This window comes from Choloepus didactylus, chromosome 8 (genome assembly GCF_015220235.1).
Source record: "Choloepus didactylus isolate mChoDid1 chromosome 8, mChoDid1.pri, whole genome shotgun sequence".
In the NCBI taxonomy this organism is placed as follows: Eukaryota; Metazoa; Chordata; class Mammalia; order Pilosa; family Megalonychidae; genus Choloepus; species Choloepus didactylus.
In genome coordinates this window covers 82,619,774-82,644,133 of record NC_051314.1, presented here as the reverse complement: position 1 = coordinate 82,644,133, position 24,360 = coordinate 82,619,774, and the positions used below count along the sequence as shown (strand labels likewise).

General features: G+C 51.6%; 1 protein-coding gene and 1 long non-coding RNA gene across 2 annotated transcripts; both read right to left on the bottom strand.

The window, feature by feature from the left end:
• Positions 1-207: 207 nt before the first annotated feature.
• KRT8 (keratin 8) lies at positions 208-7,233 on the bottom strand. Its single transcript, XM_037847164.1, has 9 exons — positions 6,812-7,233; positions 4,371-4,579; positions 3,748-3,808; positions 3,157-3,252; positions 2,410-2,574; positions 2,046-2,171; positions 1,315-1,535; positions 1,099-1,160; positions 208-562 (listed from the first exon to the last, which is right to left on the bottom strand). Exons 1-9 carry the CDS (start codon positions 7,148-7,150, stop codon positions 399-401), a joined length of 1,443 nt encoding a protein of 480 aa, XP_037703092.1. The 5' UTR covers positions 7,151-7,233; the 3' UTR covers positions 208-398.
• Positions 7,234-15,563: 8,330 nt separating this feature from the next.
• LOC119541535 lies at positions 15,564-24,007 on the bottom strand. The gene is made up of 3 exons (XR_005218302.1): positions 23,917-24,007; positions 23,483-23,639; positions 15,564-15,731 (listed from the first exon to the last, which is right to left on the bottom strand). It is a non-coding gene; the product is annotated as an uncharacterized LOC119541535 (long non-coding RNA).
• Between the last annotated feature and the right edge of the window lie 353 nt (positions 24,008-24,360).

Genomic DNA, 24,360 nt, shown 5'->3' with positions numbered 1-24,360 from the left:
CTGTTGATTCTGTTTCCCTAGAGAACCCTGACTCTATGGCAATGGACAAGGTGTCACCAGGCTTCAACAAAAGAATCTCTGGAAACAGCCTGCAGCAGACCAGCCTTCCCTCCCGGAAAGCCCTTTGCCAGACCTCCCCCAGTTTCTCAGCCCCAGACAGAGACCAGACCACCTCCTTCTCCCAACCCGATGGACAAGAGCTGCACACACAGCAAGGTCAGTTGGCAGAGCCAACTGAGGCTTTATTTTGGAAAAGATGAAATGGCTTCTAAATGGGGACATAGGCAAGAAGGGGTACCCCAGGTCTCCTGTTCCCTACACCCCCTGCACAGCTCCTTGTCCCCATGCTCTGGGGCAGCACAGCAGGTGGGTGGGCCTGGAGGGGCTGCAGTGGCAGTTCACTTGGGCAGGACATCAGACGACTCCGACACCAGCTTCCCATCGCGGGTCTCAATCTTCTTCACAACCACGGCCTTGGTGGAGCCAGTGCGGCTCCCACCAGAGCTGAAGGAGTAGTTGTTGCCAGTGCCTGCGATGCCTCCAAAGACGGGGCTCAGTGGACCTGATCAGGGACAGAGGCAGCCACGTAAGCACAGGACCCCCTCCCCGCCTCAGGCCCCATGACCCCTCTTCTCTGCTCCCTCCTTGCTCAGCCCCCACCCCACCCAGGAACAGGGAATCCAGCCCAGGTTAGCCTGACCAGCTACTGCTAACCAGAATTGTCAGGGCAAAGAGTTTCAGTATTAGCTATGTGACCTTGGCCAAGTCTTTTAATGGAACCTCCTCATCTGTAGCTTTCTAATCTGTACAATAACGAAACTGTACAGGAGTTATATAAAAAAGAAAATAAACCACAGTTCTTGGCACATTGCACTGGTTACCTGGGTGCTTTCTACAAGGAAATATATCATTTGGGTCCTGGATGTGTCTCCCATCACTCTGGGATTGCCCCCAAGAAGAGGTGTCCTGTTCCTTCTCTTGGGCTCTCTGCCAACTGCTCAAGATAAGGTCAGGGCACAAGAAACTGGGCACAGTCTCCTCCTAAGTCCATGGCTTCCTGCCCTCCTGCCCTTGATCTGCAGAGCCCGGGACATGCACCTGAGTAGTAGCCACTGGAAGTCTTCGTATGAATACTCATGTTCTGCATCCCAGATTCCAGCCTGTACCAAGAGGACAAAGGGGAAATCAGGACCAACTTCTGGCCCTTCTTGTCCCAGGAGAACAGAACCCAAGTCCCAAGGGGACTACAGCCAGCACCTAGATCCCAGGGACTGGGGCACCAGGGCCAGCGTCAGAGACCCCCTCTACACCCACCGGCTCTCCTCGCCCTCCAGCAGCTTGCGGTAGGTGGCGATCTCAATGTCCAGGGCCAGCTTGACGTTCATCAGCTCCTGGTACTCGCGCAGCTGCCGCGCCATGTCCTGCTTGGCCTGGTGCAGGGCAGCCTCCAGCTGGGCCAACTTGGCATTGGCATCCTTAATGGCCAGCTCCCCACGCTGCTCGGCATCTGCAATGGCGGCCTCCAGGGAAGCCCTCTGTGGGGGGTGGGAGACAGCGAAGCAGGTCAATGGGAGTCTGGTGTGCCTCCTCTCCCTGTGCCGGGCTCCCTTTCCCAGAGTAAGTCCCAGTGCAAAGAAAACACCACTAGCAGGACTCAGGAAGCAGATGAGAACGGGGAGCTGGAGCCTCCACCAGACAGCTTCCAGTCTCAGCTGTGACACTAAGTTATTATGGCCACCCTAACTGGACCAGATCTCTGGTTTCCAGAACCAAATTTTATCCTGACATATAAGACAGATGAAATCAAGTAGTGCTGGGGAACCCATCCTGGACACCAGTCCCCTTTCACCCGTCATGGCCCCAGGGACCACAGCATCATCCCTCAGCTTCCCAGGTGCAGTCAGAAGCTGGACTGTGGCTCACTTCCAACCCCCAAACTCAGGTCTAGGATTCTCTCCCAGAGCCCCAGGCCCCTTGTTCCTTCCTACATTGTCTCCTCTCACCCAGGTGCCCATGGATGCCCTCCCACCCCCACCAGCCTGTACCTGGCCCTTCAGGCCCTCGATCTCAGCCTGGAGCCGGCTGATGGATCGGTTCATCTCAGAGATCTCCGTCTTCGTGCGGCGGAGGTCATCCCCATGCTTCCCGGCCAGCGTCTGCAGCTCCTCGTACTGCAGAGAGAGGAGGAGTGAGGCTTGAGAGGGGCTGCCTGTGGGACCCAAGATGTCCTCCAGGTCATCTCGTCTCTCCAACCCACACACCACTGAAGACCTCCTCCCAGGCCTCCAGGCCCAGGATGACAGAGCTCCCCATCCATTCAGCAGGCCCAGCTCACAGCACAGTCCTCGTGGACTAGGGCACAGTACTGGCCAGAGCGGAAAAGGCTAGCCTGGTGACCCTGCTCTTCACCTTGATCTGGTACATGCTCTCAGCCTCAGCCCGGCTGCGGTTGGCGATTTCCTCATACTGGGCCTTGACCTCGGCGATGATGCCATCCAGGTCCAGGGAGCGGCTGTTGTCCATGGAGAGGACCACGGACGTGTCCGAGATCTGGGCCTGCAGCTCACGGATCTCCTGTGGAGGCAGGGGGAGATGGTGAGACTTTTTCCCCGCCCATAGCAGCGCCCTTTTGCAGGAGGGCCTTCCTCAGGGGACAAGGCAGGGACAACAGAAGAGGAACAGGCAAAAGTGAGGGCACAGAAGGCCTGGAATACGGAGTGAGGTAAAGCTGAAGTGACGCAAGTGTAAAAGGAAACCTGGCCTTGGTTGAGTAACCAAGGGGAAGAGGCCATTCATCCTCTTGGCAACCAATACCAAGCCACAGAGGGATCCAATATGGGCCAAAGATTAGGCCCAAAGGTCTTGGGGACAGAGTGGGCCTGAGTTGCAGCTGGGTTTCTGTATGATAGGTACTTTCATTCCTATGAGCCCATTTTCTCATCTGTGAAATGGGATAATGAACTTTCCCTCATGCACAAGGGATAGAAGAGATAGAGAACCCATGCTGGGCTAGAAATGGTAGCAGTAATTATTCAGTGGTGGGCCTTTGTCTGCTAGCCTGCTGGGAGCTGGAAGGAGCCTGTGGCTGGGTGCCAGGGTGGGGAGACCCTAATGGGACTGGGAGACTCTGATACTCCAGCCCCACCAAGACCTTACCGCTTCATATAGCTGCCTGAGGAAGTTAATCTCATCGGTCAGCCCTTCCAGGCGGGACTCCAGCTCCACTTTGTTCATGTAAGCTTCATCCACATCCTTGGGGGGAATGGGGGTAAGAGAGAGCCTGAGCTGGATGTTCACACCCAACCCCACAACCCATGGGGGCTCCCCAACATCTGCCCAATGGCCGGGACTTCAGGACCTTCTGGCTAACTGCCATCCCCACCCTCACCCCCCACCTTAGGGTCTGGTCCTCCAGCTCAGCCTCTGCTGCATTGTACCTGCATCCCCAGCCCACACCCTCTTACCTCTGCCTCCTGCAGCACACCCTCCTCCTTCTCCCCCAGGAAGCTTTCTATAGCCAGACCTCCAACCTCGATGTCCAGAGTTCTGTCCAAATACACCTAGCTATCTCTCTGCTCTTATCTACCTGTTTATGCTACATACCTAGGAGGCACTCAATTGTTGAAATAAATGAATTTGTCCCACCCTTTGGAAACACTTAGGGACAGAACCCAGAAAGTCTTCTTTAGCCCAAGTCTCTAAACCCCAGTCTTGACTGTCTTGTTGGGGACAGGGGTACTCCCTCACCTTCTTGATGAGGACAAATTCATTCTCCATCTCTGTTCGCTTGTTGATCTCATCCTCGTACCTGGTGAAGAAAAAACTTAGACTCAGAGATGAAGGCAAAGGTAAGGCTACCCTGGGTCTCTTGCAGGGGGATTGGATATCTAGAAAATTCAATTCATGGGAAATGCAGGATATGAGGCTGTTCCTCCCAACCTGACCAGCTACCTTCTTCACATGCCCACTCCATGCTATCGTCAGCCAGTGGAGCAGCCTGGAACGGGAAATCTCTCTCCAGATCCGTGAATACACAGTGGATTGGGTAGATTGGGATGTTTAGCAATAGAAACTGACATGAGACCTCAGCTAGAGCTTTCTGGGGTTGGCTGGAATAAACAGAGCTAGGGTTGGAAATCTAAAACTGAAGCCTGCTGGCTACCTCCCATCTTAGATTTTCTACCTAAACATTACCGTATAGCTTATTGTCCCAATCTGATCGTTCAGAGATTAAAAGGGGGTGCTATTAACAATTACACTGGGATAGTTATAGGACTGCATAACCTTGAGGCACAGGGCCATGGGTACTTTGGCCTCTGGTCCCAAGGGTCGGGGCGGGGCAGATAACTACAAATGGGAGGGGGCCTCACTTATTTTTGAAGTCTTCCACCAGGCCCTGCATGTTGCCAAGCTCCGCCTCCAGCTTCAGCTTCTCCTGGCTCAGCGCCTCGTGCTGCCGCCGAAGGTTGTTGATGTAGCTCTCAAACAAGTTGTCCATTTTGCTCCCAGCAGTCTTCTGCTGCTGCAGGAGGCTCCACTTGGTCTCCAGCATCTTGTTCTGCTGCTCCAGGAACCGCACCTGCATGAGGGAGGAGGGATCAAGAAGATCTACATCAGGGCTCAGAGTCCCAGGGGGAGGGGAGGGCAGCCTAAGAACTTAACTTGAAGTTATATTTGCAGACTAAACAGGTCTTACTTAGCTTGTATATTACAGATCAATAAAAACAGCCAAGTTTTCTAAAGATGCTCTTATTTACACTTTACATGAGATTGTAAAAGAAAATGTCAATGGTACTATCATCTTTATTATTATTTAGAGTAACTTTGGAGGGACTCACAGCAATTATAGGGAAACTTCAGCCCTACCCCCTACCCCCGTGAAGACACAGGAGACTCAGGTTCTAGCTAAACCCTGCTACTAACCTGTCTGCATAACCTTGAGTTGCTTACTCTCTCAGAGCCCGAGTCACCTCAATTCTGCCCAGGCCTAAAGGAACTCAGGCAGGCCTTGAGCCCCATTTCTGTACCAAGTCACTTTTAGCCAGGGAAAGAGACAAGAGACAAAAGAGGTCTGTCTGCAAACTGAAGACCCCTCCCGCCTCCCCCACAGCACTCACTTTGAGATTCTTCAGTATCTGCTAGAAACTGTCCAAAGACAAAGAGCACCTCAGAGAAGGTCTCCCCATCCCACCCCACTTCATCCCCTAATTCACAAGCCTCCCTTTCCACCCCAAACACAAATGTCCTAGGACCCTTGGGCTCAAAGAAACCAAGTCTTAAGACCAAATAAGAGCATGACAGAGAGAATGCAATTTTTTTTTACTCAACCCAAAGTAGTAACTTTCTAAAAAGTGGGTCGTCTTGGAAAAGGAGGATGTTTTAAGGGTATAGTCTAGACCCCACAGCCCCCTCTTTGTAAATACTTTTCTTCTTCACGTCGTTCCGCCCCAAAATAAAAATAATAGTAATTATAACATCTAGTCTTAAAGGGTTACTTAATGTGGGCCAGAGCACTGCTAAGTACTTTCCATACATTATATCCTCGAATAGGCAAAAGCTCTTTGATCTACTAGGGATTATCAACGAGGACATCAGATTGATCAAGGTTACCCAGATAAGAAAATGGCTGAGCCAGATGTGACCCAGAAATTTAGACTAGAGGGCCTGTGCTTAACAACTCACTGCAAGAACCCCAGAGCTGGTAAAATGCAGTCAAGTAAAGGCATGGGTGCTTAGAGAGCTAAGGAAACAGCAAGCCCCCATAAAGAACAGGGCAGTGTCCTTTCCAAGGAAGGGGTGGGGGGGGCTCCAACTCCTACAGGCTCTAATCTGCCCCAGGATTTCCCTCCTTCCTTTCCCACAATGCCTCTGAGGAGCCAGTCAGCAGGGAGGGGCCCAATCCTCCAGCCCGCAGGGGCCTTGGGGCCCCTAAGGCTGCAAAATCCGGCCTGGATTTTTATCTGAAGAAGTGGAGCCAGGCAATTGGGGTGGAGCCAGGGTAGGGAAAAGTAAAAGGGGACAAGGATAAGGTGGGGAGAGGGGCGTTGGCTCACACTTTATCTGAAGCCATAAACTCTGGGCTTTAACAGGGCTTGAGACCAAAGAGGACTTTGAATCCTGGAGGGAGGCTGTCCCGAAGCCAGCCCAGGAGTCTCCCCCACCCCACCTCTGACACACACACACACACCCGCTTCAGGGGCTAAGAGATCCGCCATGTAGACAGAGCCTCACCCCTCTCAGGGAGGGTCTTGGCCGTGCCACACCCCACCCCGCCCCATCCGCACTGCAGGCTCCCAGAGCAGGGACCAAGTTATGACTCATCCCCGTGCCCCCACACGCAGGTCCTGGGGCCCAAGGGCCTCAATCAATAGTTGCCCATTTGAATCAAGATACCCGCTTCCTTCTACAATACTATCAATCTTGTATTTGGAGGAAAAAAAAAATGTTTAAGCACCGGGACCCTATTGGGGGGGCCAGAAGGGCTGCGCTAGGAGAAAGGAACGAACCTGGAGGAAGGGGCTCCCTTCCCACCCCTCAGCTTAACGGCTGGGACTAGTCCAGGACGAAACCCTTACAGAAAGTTCAGAAGTCAAGTCGGGAGGAAGCCCCAGGATTTGGAGTACCAAGCCGTCCAGACCCTCTCCCCATTCCTGCCCCAGCCCCAACCAAAGTGCGTGCAAGGAGTGAGTCAGAGGTGGGGGAGAAGGCTGCCAGGGAGGGTGGAGCCCATCAGGAGGGCCAGCGGGGGGCTGGAGATGAGGCCACCGACGGCGTGGCCCTGAGAGAGGGTGTGGACCTTCGGGGACCTCACCTTGTCGATGAAGGAAGCAAACTTGTTGTTCAGGGACTTGATCTGCTCCTTCTCCTGCATCCGCACGGCCTGGATGTTGGGGTCCACCTCCAGCTTAAGGGGGCTCAGCAGGCTCTGGTTCAACGTGACGGCTGTGATACCCCCGGCACTCCCTGCCCCTGCATAGCCCCCCATCAGACCCATGCCAGCACCCAGGTTGCCCCGGAAGCTGCTGCCACTGCTGCCCACCCGAGAGTAGGAGCTGACGCGGGTGCCGGGCCCGCTCGTGTAAGAGCGGCTGCTGAAGGTCCGGGGGCCGGAGGACACCTTGTAGGATTTCTGGGTGACCCTGATGGACATGGTGGAGGCTGAAGAAGTGGGCAAGCGGGTCAAACCAGAAATCAGAGTAGAAGCCGAGCACTGCTGCTTCTGGGTTGGGGGACAACTCCCAGGGATGGCCCTTTATAAAGGGCAGCTCAATCCAAGGGGAGGGGGAGCAGCCTCGTACCTGAGTGGCTAGGCACGGAGGGGGCTGGGCCTAACCCGACACCTGCCACCTCCAGGCAGGACTCAGGTGGGGGCAGCAGAGAGCTGCTCCCACCAGGGGCCCACTCTGGCACTGCCCCAGAAAGCTGGGGAAGAGCAACTCTGAGAATGTGAAACTGGAAGGAATCTGCTGGGCCTAGTAGGAGCTCTCCATAACAAAGAGGTTTTTGCACAGTGTCACCCAGCCACTGGAACCCTGACTCCTGGCTCTTGGCTCTTTCCCTCCTGTGTAAACCAGAGAACTGGGAAGCTCTTGGCCCCAGCAGAAAAGGGATCCCTGGCATCTGGGTCTCCACCGAACATCTGGCACCCCACAGATACCCTCCTGAGTTCTTCTCCCCACTTTGGGGGATTATGGAGGTCTGCCCAGACTGTGCCCCAAAACCTTGAACCCGATGTCAACCATGTGTCTGTCTCTGCTCTGTTACTTCTATATCCTCAGCACCTGGTGCAGTGCCAGGGACCCAAGAGGGGCTTGGTAAATATTTGTGGAATGAATAAAGAACACACACACACACACACACACACACACACCGTCTGGCTGTCTTCCCTCTGTGTAAGTAGATACAAGATACAGTGAGACCCAAGACAGCACTTTTCCTGGCACAATTCAGTGCTCTCCTCTCCTCCCAAGATCTCAGGATCCCTGGGCCAGACTGAACACTGTAAGTCCTGCTGAAGGGAACAGAGAATAAAGAACAAGGGCGAAAGGGGCAGGGAAGGATGGGGGAAACACAGGCGAGGGGAGCTGGTTTGGGGGTCTTTGTTGTTCTCATGCCCCTTTGGGGATGTCAATCCTAGAACACCCAGTGGGCGGATAAGTGAGAAAGGATGTGGGGGTGCAGGGGGGCACTGTAGACGTGCAAGTCTGCAGCCCCCAGACCCTCCTCTTCCCAGGCCCCCAACTGGCCAGAGGAGGGGGAGGAAAGAGTCCCTGCACCTGTCTCGTGGAACCCATTATCAGAGTGAGTCAGGAGAGCAGGCTGGGGCACTGCATGCACCTGTGAGGTTAGAGAATAGGGAGCTAAACAGGGCACCCCAGGCCTGGGTGGCGCTGGGTGGGGCCGAGTGGGGCAGACCGACCGTGGGTGGAAGGCGGGAAGTTCAGGTCCCCAAGGCAGAGATTCCAGCTGCAATTACCTGATGACGGCTGAATTCTCTGAAAGATACTGCAGGGCATGAAGTGGGGACCGGATGAATCTTAACTACAGGGGTCAACAGGTGACAGACACCCAGATCCCCAGGACAGGGGGTGGGGAGGGAAAAGCAGCACACAGTGCCCAGCCAAGGAAGGGGGATGACCCCCTACTAGGAGGGCAGATATAGATTTCCCCCCACCCCATCCTTCTCCAGGAGAGATGCCCAGAGACAGGCACACAGACCCCTACCCAGAGGGACAATCAATCGCCAAAAGGACAGAGGCCTGCAACCTCCCTCCTTGGGGAACAAACATGTATCCGGAGACAGATATGCAAGCTCTCCTCACACCATGTACTTGCACACGCACGTGTGTGCACACACACACATGCAAAGGGACACACTTGCAAGTCCCTTCCAGAAAGATAAATCCAGAGACACCCCCCACCCCCACCCAATGGCCACCTCCTTCTTTCCCCTCCCTCTTTTCTCCCTTCCCCACCCCTGTGCCAGGCCCTGGGGCCTCCTGATAGTGCTGAACAGGAGCGGGGAAGGGGGGGGATCCAGTTAGTGCCTGTTTACACCAGGCCCTCTCACAGCCCCTTTGAACAAAGCTTAATTTTCCAAAGAGTGATCTGAGTCCTGCTACCCCCTCCCAAACAAACACCCACCCCTGGCCCGGCTGAGAGACTTCCCTCCCAGCAATTAAAGGGGGTGGGGATGGGCCTCCCGCCAGACCAGGGACAGAGAAGGCGGAAGGAGAGAGGGAGGGGCTGGTCAGACAGGTATGGCAGCTCTGGAAGGGGAACAGGCAGCTCCCCCTTCTCCTCCCCCACACTGTGGTCTAAGGGACCTCTGGCGGGGTGCAGCTCAGAGGGAAGAGACCTTCTGGCTCAGGCAGCACAGAGAGCCCCCCCTCCTGAAATTCCAGCCCCCTGAGCCCACCCACCTGGTTCTTTGGTTCCAGGAATGGCTCGTGAGTAAGATGAGGACAAGGGGGGGGTGCAAGGCTGGAGGACTGGCCCGGATCTCACCCAAGGAGAGTCCCTCTTCGCTGGCGCAGCCCAGAACAACCCAGGGCCAGAAGTCTTTGGGTGGGTGTTTGCATCTCATCAGTTCCCTATTGCCAAGAGACCCCAGCCACCTTCTTCCACCATGCCCCAAGCACAGGCTCCGTGCAGGAGAAGAGGGCAGAGGTGCCCTCTCTGCGGTTCCCTGGAGACCGAAGGGAAAGGCCCCAAGAACTAGAGCCAAGTGGTGAGGGGAGACAAAGCCAGACTGGGGCTGGGCCGCAGATGCAAGTCATTGTAAGGCTTTCCCTTGTCCACTGCCGTCTGCATGCGGCTGCCTGCCCACACAAAAGGGAAGGTGTGGAGGGGCCGGTGCCCACCCAGAGGACACTGCCCCAAAACCACATTTCCTGGAGAGCGGCACAGGGGAAGAGGATGCACTCCACCAACTCCCCATCAGCCAAGAGAAGGGGTCAGTTCCTCACTCTAAGGAGCTCCTGAAGCCCTGGGCAGCTCTGTCAAGGTTGGACAGGCAGGGGGCAGGCAGGGTAGCTGTCAGTACAGCACTCAAAATCATCATCAGAAAAGGTGGTCAGAACAAGTTCTCAGTGATCAGGACCCGTGACACAGACACCACGTTCAAAAAGTGGAAACAACCCAGAGATCCACCACAAACCCATGGATGAACAATGGTACAGCCACACAATGGGATATTATTCACAACAAGAATAAGGAAGTACTGATCCATGCTACAGCCTAACCTTGAATACACCAAGTGAAGGAAGCCAGTCACAAAAGGCTACATATTCTAGCATTCCTTTCGGGTGAACTGTCCAGAATAGGTAAAACCACAGACAGAAGGTAGATTAGGAGTTGCCTAGAGCTGGGGACAATGCGGGTATCAAGGGTGATTGCTAGACAGTACGCTGAACTGTATGCTTTCCATGGTTGAATTGCATGCCATGTGAATTACAGCTCAATAAAGCTGTTTGTTTTCTAAGGTGGGGGGGAGCACCACAAAAGCAGAAATTAGCCACATATATAAAGCAGGACTCTGTAGGCCAGCATGGGGGACAGGGATAGAAAGGAAGAGTTTGCTTAGATGCTGAAGGTAAAGGGGTTCCCTGCCTCTGAGTTAGTAGCCAGGGCCTTGCCCCCAAAGCACCGAGATCACTTTAAGAAATGAGGCAACTTAAAATGCTATTGTTGGCGTGGAAGTAGCTGAGTTTAGCACTGAGGCAGCAAGAGCAGCTCTTTTCAATGGGAAGCCACAGCTGGTGGGTACACCCATCCGCAAGCCACATCATGAATAACCAAGTGAATTTGATTGCTGGTTTTGTGCTGTGTGCCTCAAGGCCAAAATTGTTCCTAGTGAATGTTCAGTAAATGGTGACTGTCGTCTTCATTATGAAGGGTGGCTGTGGTTATTAAAGCCATCCAGGATGGGAACACAGCAAACTGCTGTTCCTAGACGTGCTGACACCCAGGCTTACTCACCAGCCGTCCACTGTGTTTGCCGTAGGAGGCTTCCTACGTTAGGTCAGGGCTTGGGGTACGACACCCAGATCTTCCCACCTCTGAGAACCTTTTATCCATGTCCCACCAACATGGAGTTTTACACAAAGAAGATTAGATATCCATGAACGTTCTCTGAATTTCAGTTTTGATAGGTGATGTGATTAGACCTTTTTAGACCAAGTATGGGGAAGAACGGCAAGGTTAAAGCCTATGGAAAACAGCAATAAAGCCAACAGGCTGGCGACGATGAGTTCTCTCACCCCTCTTCCCGTCACCCTCGAATGCACTGCTACGAAATCAGAAGGGCCACCCTTGGACGGGCAGTGCAGCCTGGGGGAGGGATCCAATTATGTTTCAGTCACTGGGGACGGGAGAAGGAAGGCAGGGCGTCACTGAAGAAGGCTTCCTAGGAAACCTCAGAAGCTGAGATGGGGGCACAGGGAGGACCATAAATGGGTCCCTGGCGGAGCCCTAAGGAGGGGTCACACAGGCTCCCCCCAGCTCTACTGCAGACACGAGGCAGGGAAAAATACTTTCCTAAAGGTGTGTGCAGGTGAGTAGACAGGAGTGCGGGAGGGAGGAAGGAAGAGGAAGGAGGCAGGAGGCGGGCTCAGCTACAGCTTTACCCCCAAACCCCCCACACCCCAGGCCTGAGAATTACTGATAGCCTGAGCTGCTTGGCAATGGAGCTATTGTCTAGAGGCCTATTGTTCAGAAGTTCCTGCTGGGCGACCTGAGGGCCAAGGTGGGGAGTGGGGAGCAGGGCCGAGGCCCTTTATTCGTTCCTGTTTTTATTCATCCATTCACTCATTCATCCACTCATTTGTTTATCAGGCACTAATCAGAAAGTTCTGGGACAAGAGCTTTTCGGTTGCTGTCTAACCATTTAGGTACAGGTAGGAGCATCCTTTGGCCAAGGCAACATATATCCTGAAGGTCCCTGTTGAAAAGTGACCATCAGGGGTCCTGAGTCACGAATTCAGCATATACTGGCTATATACTGGGCGCGTGCTAAGAAGGCTCTGAGGAAACGGCATTCCTAAAGGCCTGTACATTGAAAGGAGACAGATAGACATATAATGCCACTTATGCTAGTACTGTAATAATAACACTTATATGGTATAAAAAATGCTTTGCAAACATTAATTCATTTAATCTTTGTAAGAACCCTGTAAAGAAAGTGCTATAACCACCATTTTTACAGATGAGGAACCTGAGGCACAGAGAGGTTAAGAAACATGCCCAAGGTCACACAGCAATGTGGCTCTTTGTCCACACTCCTAACCACTACATCAAACTTCCAGTACGCTAACAGAGGAGAAGGAAAAGGACATGGTGGTTTAACAGCCCAGAGACTGTCCTCAGATCAGAAAACTGGCACCTAGCAGGGGGCAGGGCCTGAAAGAAGGGGAGTGAGGACAGGCATATTTTGGTGAGAAGAGGAGCAGAATCATGACATTGGGCTCACAGGTTCCCTGCAGAAGCCAGAAGACAGACCCCTGGAGTGGGGAAGGCTGCTGACATGAGCTTTCTCTCCCTCAGTGGTACCTGAAGTCAGTCTTGTCTAAGATGAAAACCTTCAAGTCTCCATTTCAGCCCACTTCCCCCAGCCCCAAGGTCCTGGAGAAATCTAGGGCTACTTGTAGAGGGGAGCCCTTTGTGGTCGAGAACAACATCCCCCAGCACTCCCTTGAAAACCCATAGCTCCTAGGGTAGGACCAGAACCTTCGAATGCCCTGATACCTGTAACTTGCCAAGCAGTTCAGATCAGGGCCTGCCCTGTGGAGCACATGCCAGCCCAGGTACCCATGCCAGCCCCCCGGTGAGGAAAAAGGCCCCTTTCTTGCTTTCTTGATGAACAAGGAGCCATGCCCCTTCCACACCTGGCACAGAAGAGAGCAGCACACAACCTTGAGGGGGGCTGTGGAAACACATGGGCAGGGGGGTGGTCCTCTGAGCACCTTCTCCCGGCCTCCAGATCTCAGTCCACCTCACCTGGAGATACCACCACTGCTTGGGCCATCTTCAACCTTTTCCATGGCGTTTGGGGAAATATAATTAAACACAAAATCTTTTCACAACACAGACAACCTCTCCACAAAGGTAGAAAAAGGGAAAAAAAATGTGATTGAATAAGCATTAAACCAGAATGTGCTCCATCACAGGCCGTCACTAAAGAGATTACAGACAGAAAGAAAGCTCACTTCTTTTATGTAGCTAAGCAGTCTCAATTCATTATACACTTGTTCTCCAGAAATCTTAGGGGAGCTGCCAATGTGCCAAGGAGGGCGGAATGGAAAGGTGGCATGAACCTCAGTGAATCTGGAGCTCACCTGTGAACTGACCCACCTTGGAACTGCCCTACTAGCATTGCTACGTGAGATGACGGCCTCCTGGCTGTGTAAGTCGGCCGGCTTGGAGTTTTCTGTTACTGAGGAAATCATCATTACTCAATATGGATGAGTTGGAAGAACTTCAAAGATCAAACTCTGAATTTTCGACATATACCTAGATTTTACCTGCTTAGTCCAGCATCCGGTATATGGGCAATAAGACCCCTTTCCTAAGGAGCACTTGGGAATCCTGCTTAAAGGGCAGAATGCCCCCCGCCCACCCAAGAGATGTTCACATTCTATTTCCCAGTATCCATGACTACGCACCCTCCCTGGCAAAACAGGCCTTTGCAGATGTGATTAAATTAAGGAACTTGGCGGTGGAGGGGAGTGGGGGTTTTAGCCTGGATTTTCCAGGTGGACCCAATCTAATCACATGAGTTCTTGAAAGTGGAGACTCTTTCCCAGAGGTGGTCAAAGATAGAGATGTGAGGACAGAAGAGAGAAGTGATTCAGTTTTGAAGGTGGAGGAAGGGGATCATGAGCCAAGGACTGTGGGCAGCCTCAAGACATTGCAAAAGTTCTTCCTGTTCTTCCAGAAAGGAATGCAACTCCGCCAACAGTTTGGTTTTAATCCAATGGAACACGTGTTGCATGTCTGACCCTGAAAACTGTTAGATAATAAATCTGTGTTGTTTTCAGCACTGCCCCCCCCCCAAAAAAAAAAAAGATACCCTTATGACCCTGAGACAGGTTTGCAACTTAGAGCCCAGGGCTACTGGAAGTTTCCTTAGTGATAGCATTTCAAAGAAATGGCTCCCATCCTTGAGGAAAGTCTTGAGTTGTGAGATTTGCAAGGGGCTTATATAATCGCTTAACAAAACAATTATGCACATTTCAAAGGGACAGCCTAGGAATTTATAATTACAAGTTTTCTAAAGTAAAGGCTGAAATGAAAAGGAAAGAGGAACCAAGTACCTTTTTATCCCATGGAAAATTAATTCTTTTTTTTTTCTTTTGAGTTTGTATTTACCCTTACAATGGTCATGGCCCACATGAAAATGGTATGTGTATGGCAGCCAGGGTAGATTGGGTAAATGGAAGGGTCTGCTTGGGACCAGCTGTGACCAGGCCTCACACACTCTCAGCACAGCCAGCGTGACCACGCACCCTGGTGGGGACCCTCTGGCTTAGGGAGTCCAGTTTTTTTGGGGGGAAGTGAAGAGTTGAGGGAGGAATGGGAACAAATGGGGAGCAAACAGCTAAAGTCCAGCCTGCCTTGGACAGAAGGCTTAGGTTCAAGGGCACCCATCAGAGCTGGAAGCCACAAGTCCCAGGCCTGAAGTTAATAAGCTTAATGATCCACCATAAAAGCAACGCAACCCATGGGGAGGGGGTTAGATAAAGGGGGATTCCTCAAGATGAGCAGCCCCAAGGCCAGCCCTGTCCACACCTGTTCCCACCGTGTCTGGGTCTCAGTGTCCTCTTCTGATTGAGGAATTTAGCTAAACAGTCGCTGATATGTCCAACTGCCAACAACAAAGATTTATGATTCTAGATATCATTCCGGGATTGTAAAGAATTTACAATCAATGAGGTTTTTTTTTCTTTCTTTGGGGGGGTGGGTAGAGCTGCTAATGATAAGCAGGTGTTTTTGAGCACCTGCTAAGGGCTCTCTGGGATATATTTAAATACAAAGCTCAGACCCTGCCCTCAGGTCACACAGGAGCCAGGTTCTCTGCCCCAAAACAAACTTGCACCACCACCCCCCACATTCCTACCTCATTTTATGCACACCCGACCTCAGCCTACACCACACACTCTCATCCCCATCACACTCACACTTAGGTACACACACACCCTCATAGCTACATCTGTCTGCATCCCCTCTCACAGACGTGCCCTCACCCTCACCGGTACTCCAGGGTACCCAACTGCCTCACAGCCCAGTGACACACATACAGGAGGACTAACCACCCCTCACATCTCCAACCCATCAGCCCCATGGGCACACATCTTCCTATGCACATCTCATGCTTTACACACACACCGTATCATCCAAACCCACAGATTCATAATTTGCTCAGGACTCTTGGTTGCCAGTGACTGAAATCCAACTCAAACAGGCTTATGCATAAAAGAGAGTTTATTTGCTCACATAACTGGGAAGTTCGGGGATACATTTGGCTTTTGGCATGGCTGGATCCAGGGGCTTGGTGATGTCGTCGGGACCCTGTATTTCTCTACTGCTCCTGTTTTCTTCTGTGTGGGCTTCATTCTCCAGCAGACCATGTCTGTGCCTCTTTGCCAATCCTTCCAGTTGTAGTTCCAAGGCCGACTCTCATTGGACTGACTTGGGTCACATCTTCATCCCTGAATCAATCTGCAATTTCAACTCTACTAGATCATTAGCCAGCCCCACCCATACTAAAGAGAAGGGGGCAGGAAAAGGTGAGTCACCCAAAGAGGGGCAAAAACAACAGATGTTCACTTCATACACTAACCCAAATGTACACAAATGAAGATGTGGAAGCCTAGAGAGCTGCAAGGGTATAAAGATATCAGTGTATACATTGAGCCTTTATATAAATAGAAATACTACCTGGCTTATCTATAAAATATTGATATCAGATACAAGTGATCTGAACATATGCTCTCAAACTTCAGGGGAGGAGGAGAGCCCTTTGAGGTGGGATTGGGCTCGAGCAAGCTGAGCTGGGAAAAGTAAGATATGGATGGAAAACTCTGGGAATGCCATACGCCATTGACCAGGAGCAGAATCCCTATGGAACAGAGCAGAAAGGCCAGGTGATAGGGAGCTACTGAGGGTTTCAAGGGCCAGATGGAGAAGTTTAGAGTTTATTCAGGGACCACTGACGGTGTGGAGGCAGGAGGGTGACATGGTTAAAGCAGTGCTTTAGGAAAATTAAGAGAGCTGAGGAATGTAGTTGTATGGTAGGGACAAAACTTGGAGGCAGGAAACAAGAAAGGGGGCTATTGCAGAATGCAAGTAATGAGGCTGTAATGTAGGAGAAGCAGTGGCCTCAAGAGACAGGGATGGAGTCAAGCAAAGATAAGAAGGAAGAATGAACAGGATGTGGCAATTGACTGCATGGCTGTGAGTCCAAGGTGGAGGGAAGAGAACTGGAGCTCGTGACTCAGATGTCCTCTGGCAGCTCCTTTTTGAGCCCTAGCACCTTCGCAGAGGACAAGGCAGGTTCCTCTCTGTGACTTGTCTGTTTCCTATTTATGTGCCAGCCACTGCCTGGCAGGGCACCAGCCCAGAGTAAACATGTATGGACCCTCCCCTGAGCACACAGTTAATATTTGCCTCCTTATCTCTGTTTATCCCACAGACACACACCCCTCCACACCAGAAGTGGCATAATGAGGCCACCACAAAGCCCACCGTGGTCCTTGGCTTGCAAGCAAGCATGGGCAAGCCCATTTTCTCCCCTGCTCATCATGCCACACTTGGAGAATAGTGTTTCACCCTCGTCTGATTCTAAGAAGGGACCTGGACAAATGGGAGCCAATGCAATGGGATGTCTGGGACTGGGAGGGAAATGGAAACCATGTTCCACCAAGACACAGCCGGGAGGGCCAGCCTTGAAAAGAGGCGGCTCCCAGCATGAGTGCAAGCAGATGCCGGGCCACTCATCTGTGCGGGCCAAAGCATGCCACTAGAACCGGAAGGAAAGAGTCCCAGGGGAGAGAAGACTGCTGCTCACTATGAGCAAGGACTTTCCAAAAGTTCAAGCTTTGTGAAAGTGGAGGCTACCTCATGTGGGAAGTTGTGGCTTCCCCTTCGTGAGGAAGGGGTCAAGCAGAAGGTTCAGGGGACTGGAGCATCATATGGGTTGTTGGAGCCTCAGAAACATGTCCTGAGGCCCTACTGTGTGCCCTGCACACCTCATGTCGTTTAAACTCATAAAAACCCAACCAGTTGTGCCCAAGTTCATGCAGCTGTGAAGGGAAGAACTGGAATCAGAACCCCGTCAGAATCCTCCCTCGGACTCGTTACCCCAAGCCTGTTTATTCATACTCTACTGCTCCATGACCATAGATGACCAAAAGCCAAAGGACAGGAGTGCAATCGAAAGAATTTTTTTTTTGCTGGCTATAAGAGATGCACTTTATTCGAAAGAATTTTAGAGCCACTTCCTAACTGTGTGAAGTTGAGCAAGCTACTTAACCTCTCTGCAATTCCTTTCCCTCAACTTAAAATGTGGATAATAACTACCTCAGGGAACTGATAGAAACATCAGATAAGGAATGGGCCTGATCTTAATAGGTTTCCAATATACCTTAGCTTGATTCTCACCCCGTCACTGCTGCTGGCTTCTCCCCTTCCCTTCCTGAAGCCTTCCTCCAGGCAGCTTTCCCCCATCCTTCACCATCTTCCACACTGCTTCCAAAGGACTTTGTATTGGTTCCCACTTTGGCACCTCTATCTTGTCAGAGTTTAAGTCCTGGTGTTCCCTACATGAAATAACCTCCTTGCAAAACAGCACTGCCTCCCCTACACCTCTGTGTCCTCTGCAATGCCTGCCCCGGCCCACAGGAGCTGCTCAGGTGGGAGAGAGGGCTGGCTAAGAAGGGTTGAGGGTAACTGGAAGGAGGTGGCAAAGGGCTAAAAGGAGGAGGAGGGGTCTTTAGGAGCCATCTGAAGTAATAAAGGGATAACATACAAAAACCTGCCACTATGCAAAGCAGAAGTTTGCAAATCCAATTCTTAGGGAGCTAACCATGCAAATTGAGCCCTGCCTACTGACACCCCTTCCTTTCTCTAACTCTCAACCCAGGGCTCCTTCCCACACCAGTGATGATGCTGGTGGTCGTGATGATGATGATGATGATGTTGATGATGGTAATGGTGACAGTGACAGTGTTGGTGGCTCCCATTTATTGGATTCCTACTATGAGTCAGAGCATCAGATCTCTTACATATGTTATTTGTAATCCTAAAATAATCCATGAGGAAGGTAACATTATCCACATTTTACAGACAAGGAAACTAAAGTTCAAGGTCTTTCAGTTGGTCTGATAGCATCAGGATTCGAACCCAAGTTTGACACAATTCCAAAGCTTAAACATGCTCCTTTCAGTGATGCTGCTTTATAGAGTCAACCTCCAATTCTCTCCATCAAGGAAAGCAGTAATGTGGAAATGATCCAAAAACATGTTTATTTCATCAATTCAAAAAATATATATTACATTCATTCATTTAACCAAAATTTGTTGAGCACCTAAATTACCTCTCCTACCTTCCCTAAGTTCTGGTGGACTTGGGGGACCTCTCCCTACCAAAGTGTAAAACCCCCTGAGCGCAGGGAGCTTAACTGTCATGTTGACTGCGTTATCTACAGCCTTAGAGAAGTGCTGTACTGCTCTAAGCACACTCTACCAACACATGTTGAATGAATTCACAAAAGGCTGACTCAGCCGTTTCATCATATATGTGTATGTATGTGTCTGTATGAGATCAAGATATGAGAGAGAAAGCAGTTCACCTAAAGGAAAGCCCCACCTACCACCCAGTAACCAACCTGCCTCTCAGTGGAGATAAAGTAAACCCAAACAGGGGCACACCGACCCATTCAGAGGTCTTATGGGAAATCTGCTGGCCTGAGTGTGGGATTGGGCTGGGCCTGGCCAGATCAGGCCAGTTTAGCCTCGGGGATGTGTTAGCCAGGCTCCCATGGCGACACAGCTCAGTGCGAGTTTGTGAGTTCCCGACGTGACTCCAAGCTGAGGCCATCTATTCCCCAAGGCACCCCTCCTCCACCCCTTCCCGCCAACCTTCCCTCCTTTCTGGCCTGCCCGGGTTTCCCAGGTGACCGGCTAGAGAGCACTAAGGAAACTCAAGCAGCAGAAGCAGCTTCCAGAGCATGAGAGGAAGAGGAGAGAAGGGCCATTTCCCTCCCAGATCAGTGCTTCTGACTCAGAAGTGTCCAGTCGCGGAAGCCAAACTCCCTGGCCTCGGGCCTCCTCCCAGGCCCACAGCTCGTGGCCCATGGCGCACATTTTCCTCGCCCTCCACCCCGGCTCTTCCACGGCCTGACCCTGTTTCACTTGGCAGCCAGCTCCAACACATGCTCTCTCTCCACCTATACAGTCCGCAGGCCCAGAGACCCTCCCCTCTTTGTCCTTCCAGCCGGGCTACACCCCAAGCTCCATCTCTAGGAAGCCCTCCCAGACAGACTTGCCCTCCCAGGCCCTCTAGCCTGGAGCCTTCCATTAGGCATCCCCTGCAAGGATCTGGGGTTGGGCGTGGGTCCAGTCACCCTGATGGTCTAGGAGTTCCCTTAAGGTGATAATTACAGCCTCTAATCCTTACAGCAATTTACTGAAATAAGCATTATCCCCATCTCAGAACTGAGGAAACTGAGCCTTAGAGTTAATATGTAGCTTGCCCAATAGTTCTGGGAGAGTCAGAACTGGTCCCTGTCTGCCTCCAAAGCCATGTGCTCTCCTCCCTGCCTGATACGTCCGTCTCTCTGTCCCTGGAAGACAGTCCCGGATGCCAGTCACTCCCTGCACCACATGCTTTTATAGTCTCAATTAATCCTCACAATTGAACCTATGAGGAAATTACAAACATCCTCATTTTACAGATGAGGATACTGAAACTCAGAAACTTTCAATGCATTCCCTAAGCTCGCACAGTTCTGAAAGTACCAGGGTCAGAATTCAACCGCAGCTTTTCTGGCTCCAAAACCCAAAGTTACATTTCCCACTCCCCTGGTCTAGCCAGAGACAGGCTGAATGACAGGAGACAGGACTGCAGATTCTCTGGCCCAGCACTCAAGCCTTCTCTCTGATCTGCCAGCATGACTGATAAAGGAAGACAAGGTCTGCAGAAGTAGCCTGGCTGATCTGGGGAGGCCAAGGGAAGTTGAGATTGGCCTCCCTGCTCCCCACCCTTTCCATATATCCGGTGAGGTGACACACCCTCAAGTCCTTTCACTTGTTTATTTTTTTATGAAATGTGATTGTTAGAACATATCAGAGCATGTTATAAAGGTTCTTTCACTTCTGGAAAGCCCTGCTACCACCTCCAAAGTGCTCTAGGATTTGTGATTAAAACTAAATTAAATTAAATTAAAATTAATTTTTGTTTTGAGGAGCATTTAAACAATTCTTGGGTCAAAGTGGAGTAGCAGGAAATGCACAAATTACAACCCAAGGCCTAGTCTCAATTCAGTCTCTGAATTGCTGTGTGTCATTGTGTAAGAAAGGAATAAGTTTCGTTTTCACATAGAGACAGCATGGAATAAGGGAAATGGAGGCAAAACCAGTTTAAACAAGCCCCAGACAAAGAGAAGAGAGAATCTGCCTGATGTAAAGAGACATGAGGTAGTATCAGAGGCAGGAACTCACAGCAAAAAAATAAAAATTTGGGGGGGATTGGCTAATCAGTTCAAAATCTCAATAATGAGCTAGTTGGCTCTCTGGGATTGGCTGTACAAATTAAAATCTCAAAAGATGAATTAGTTAGTGTTCTCGGATAGGCTGTAACCTCTGTAGTACCCAGTCAATGGGGAAACAGGGGAGGGACTTGCGAATTAGGAATAGGAGATTTAAACATCGCCATTCTCTTCCTCGGGCGCGCCAGCCTTCTGCGTGTTTGGCTGGACGCCCCATCTTGCAAGATCGTAAATAAATTCTTTTCTCCTCCAGAACCGAGAGAGCATTTATTCCCTTACAGGTACCACTTTATTTCCGACAATTGGACAAGTCACTTTCTCTCTCTTGAGCTACAGTTGCCTCATCTGTTTAATGAGGGGGTAGGACCATTTATCTCTAAAATACCTTGATATTATTTTTATTATTAATTAAAATTAATTTGGGGTTTAGAACTTTCAATTTCCCAAAGTAATTACAGTATAGTGGGAAAAGCATTAAACTTGAAATCAAACTTCATTTGGGCAGGTCACAACCTCTCTAAGCTTTGGTTTTCTCATGCATAAAACAAATTATCCGATGATAAGATTTGGAAGATTTTTTTGATCCCTGTAAAACCCATCACAATCCTGTGTAAGACTCCTACTGTGACAGATAATACTGTACAACCTCTTCTCCATCTGGGAGGTCTGGGGAACCATGCCCCAGCCTCCAAGAATTCACCCTTCCTTTTTCATCTCCATATCCTTCCGGTAAAGGCTCCTGTGCTGAAGCACACTCTCTCCTGTGCTCCAGAGTCTACCTTAGCTCCCTCCTGCTGCCAGTGAACACAACCACATCTAAGCACCAAAAGGGAGCAAAAGGGTAGACTGAGGAAGGACTCACTAACCCAAGGGACTAGGAATTGAAATGAGCGACCAGGGAAGAGGGGAATGGTCCTCTGAAAGAGCTGGCCTGGGCCACTTTTCACTGGGGCTCAGACCTGGTCGGGCCTGCCCCAAAGCCAAGGAACAAAGGTGACTGGGAGCAGTAAGCTTCAAAGTGCAAGAGGGAGGGAAACCGGGATGGTGGAGAGACAACTTCTGGGGGAGGAAGTGATGAGCAGGTTTGGGGAAAAAAAAAAGTGTCCCGCGGTTCCTGGGAAGGGCCGAGTAAGCCGGGACCAGGAGGAATGCAGCCAGAAGTATAAAAATGAGCCTGTCGAGGGTCATAAACCTTATCTCCTCACCTCCCGAGGGCTGATTTTCTAGGATAGCTATCTCTGGGTTCCCAGGAACACAGGCTGAGTCAGGGCTGGGGACTGCGGGGGTGGGAGGTGGAGGTGGGGTGCACATACCCAAGTTACTCCAGGGTGTGTGGTCCGGTAATGACATGGGAACAAAGGGGAATCTCTTTGGCAGAAGCGGTGGGGGGGGGGGGCTGGGGGGGGAGAGGGAGCAGGGTGAATGGTTCCAATGAAGTCTAAGGGTCTCAGTTTCCTACCTGTGAGCCCCAGGCCAGAAATTTCCTCCCAGGAAAATTAGGGTTTGGGGCTAGATGACACATTCATCTCAATTATAGAAATTAGGGTTCTGAGCTCTAGGGTTTATGCATAGTTCTTCCTGGGTCCCGATGGGTTCTCTCTCTTTCACCATCAAATACTTCTTTTGGTTTTAAAAATTGCAGTTGAATCGTCCTCCATCTTAGGAGACAGGAGCAGGAGACAGAAAAGGAAGGGACCGTGGCCCAAGTTCCAGGCCAGTCTTCCTCTCCCCCTCCCACCTCATCACGGTGAGCTGGGCAGGGTGGGGGTGGGGGTCCCAGGAAGGAATAGGAGAAAGGAGGCAGTGTTGTCTGGTTCTTGTGTCCCAAAGAAATTCTGCACCTCCCTGCTATGTTCCCTCCCCCTTCTCGCAGGCAGGTGACACCTGCCCGGGGAGACCTGCTGATGTGAAGCTGGCCCCTCTGCAGAGGGAAGAGGGAGGGGACGTTACTGCCGACTGACACACTTTCCCTCTGTCCCTTGTGTTCCTGTCCCTCTCCACCCCTCCCCACTTACTCCAAAATGTCCTCTCCCAGTAGTGCCCAGCCAGACTGATCCACAAACTCTGCTTTGATCATGTCACTCCCCAGCTCAGAGCTTCCCACTGCCTCCAAAGTAAAGGTCAAACTCCTCACCTGGCGGCTGAGACTGAGCGTTTCACCTGGCCCCCGCCGCCCTCCCCCCCCCACCCCCCACCCCCAGGCCTGTGCCCTGCAGCACCTCCACTCCCGGTCACCGGCACCTGCTGAAACCCTACCCTTCCTTCAGGCTCCAGTACACCCCATTCATTCTGCAAACATTTACTGAATGAAAATCTCACACCAGGCTCCTCCCCCGGAGGAAGCCTGCCCCAGGTGCCTCTGCCCGAAGTGACCACTCCCACAAAGTCCCCAAGAACGGGCCTTTGTTACACCTCTGGGCTGGGTTATACTGGCCTGTGGGCATGTCTGAGCCCCACTCCCTGATTGTAAACCTGATCCACAGTCATCTACCTTGTACTGAACTGGCAGCTATTAATTAGGCATTCTTCCAGCCTCACGATGACCTTGGGAGTTCTTGGGAGTTCCGTATCATTATCCTTATTTACAGATGAGGAACCTGAGGTTCAGAGAAGAAACTTGCCCAGCAAGGGATAAAGCTCAAACTGGATTCCAAGTCCAGGCCCCAAACACCAGCACAAGGCACCTCCCTGGAAAGCAGAGGCATGTCTTATACTTACACTTCCCTCAGCGCCCAGCCAAGGCACGTGCTTGATTCACCGAATGAATGAATGAATGAATGAGTCTATGATTCGATTCCATCCAGATGAGTCTTCTCCACTCACCCCCTATCTCCTCTCCCCAACATGGCTTCTTTCCTATCTTCTGTCCTTCATCCTGGGCCCCAAGAATCCAGAAGACAAGAGAGGAAGGAAGCTGTGATTGGATTGTGCTCTTTGATAGCAGGGATTGAAGGAAAACACTGGAAGGAAGTAATCCAGGAAGGAAGGCTCCTCCCCATAGGAGCCCCTACCCAGTTTGATGGACCCAGGTGAGCCCCAGCCCTTCCCTCCATGGTCCCCAATTCCAGCAGGACGTGGGTGGGGCAGGAGGGAGCAGCTGGGCAGGCCGGAGAAGAGTGAGGAGGTAGAGGTGACTTCCTTCAGTGACTCACCATCCTCGAGCCACCCTAGGGGGAGGGAGGTGGAGATAATCACTTGGAATTCCAGTCCATCCTTCGGGAGACACTTGGGTGTCAGTAAGCCGGACAGGACAAGGAAGAGCTGTGTTTATCCTAAACTAAGGGTAGCCATGGCAACGGAGGCCAGAGCCATCAGATCCCGGAGCAAAGGTCCTGGCCAGGGGCGGAGTCATGAGGTCTGACCCTGAGGGCCCTGCTGCGGGCCTGCCAACGGGCGGCTGCCCAGACCTTGCCAGCCAGGCATTCCCTGGCTGAGCACCCCCTTGTGGGCAGAGCGGATCCTGAGAGCTGGGGGGTGGGGGGAGGGAAGGTGTCCTGAAGGAGAAGTTGCCCATTTTACAGATCCATATGGGTCCCCATCCCCTCCCCACCTCCTTCTGTGTGCCTTTCCTCCCAAGACCAGAGACAGACAGAGAA

What these genes read in the sequence shown, in the direction of transcription:
- KRT8 (XM_037847164.1), bottom strand. Translation starts at nt 7,150, where the DNA reads ATGTCCATCAGGGTCACCCAGAAATCCTACAAGGTGTCCTCCGGCCCC. An exon ending in TCAGGCAGCTATATGAAGCG is followed by an intron (nt 2,575 to 3,156) that starts GTAAGGTCTTGG and finishes CTGCCTCCACAG; the next exon opens with GAGATCCGTGAGCTGCAGGC. An exon ending in CTGGAGGGCGAGGAGAGCCG is followed by an intron (nt 1,161 to 1,314) that starts GTGGGTGTAGAG and finishes CTCTTGGTACAG; the next exon opens with GCTGGAATCTGGGATGCAGA.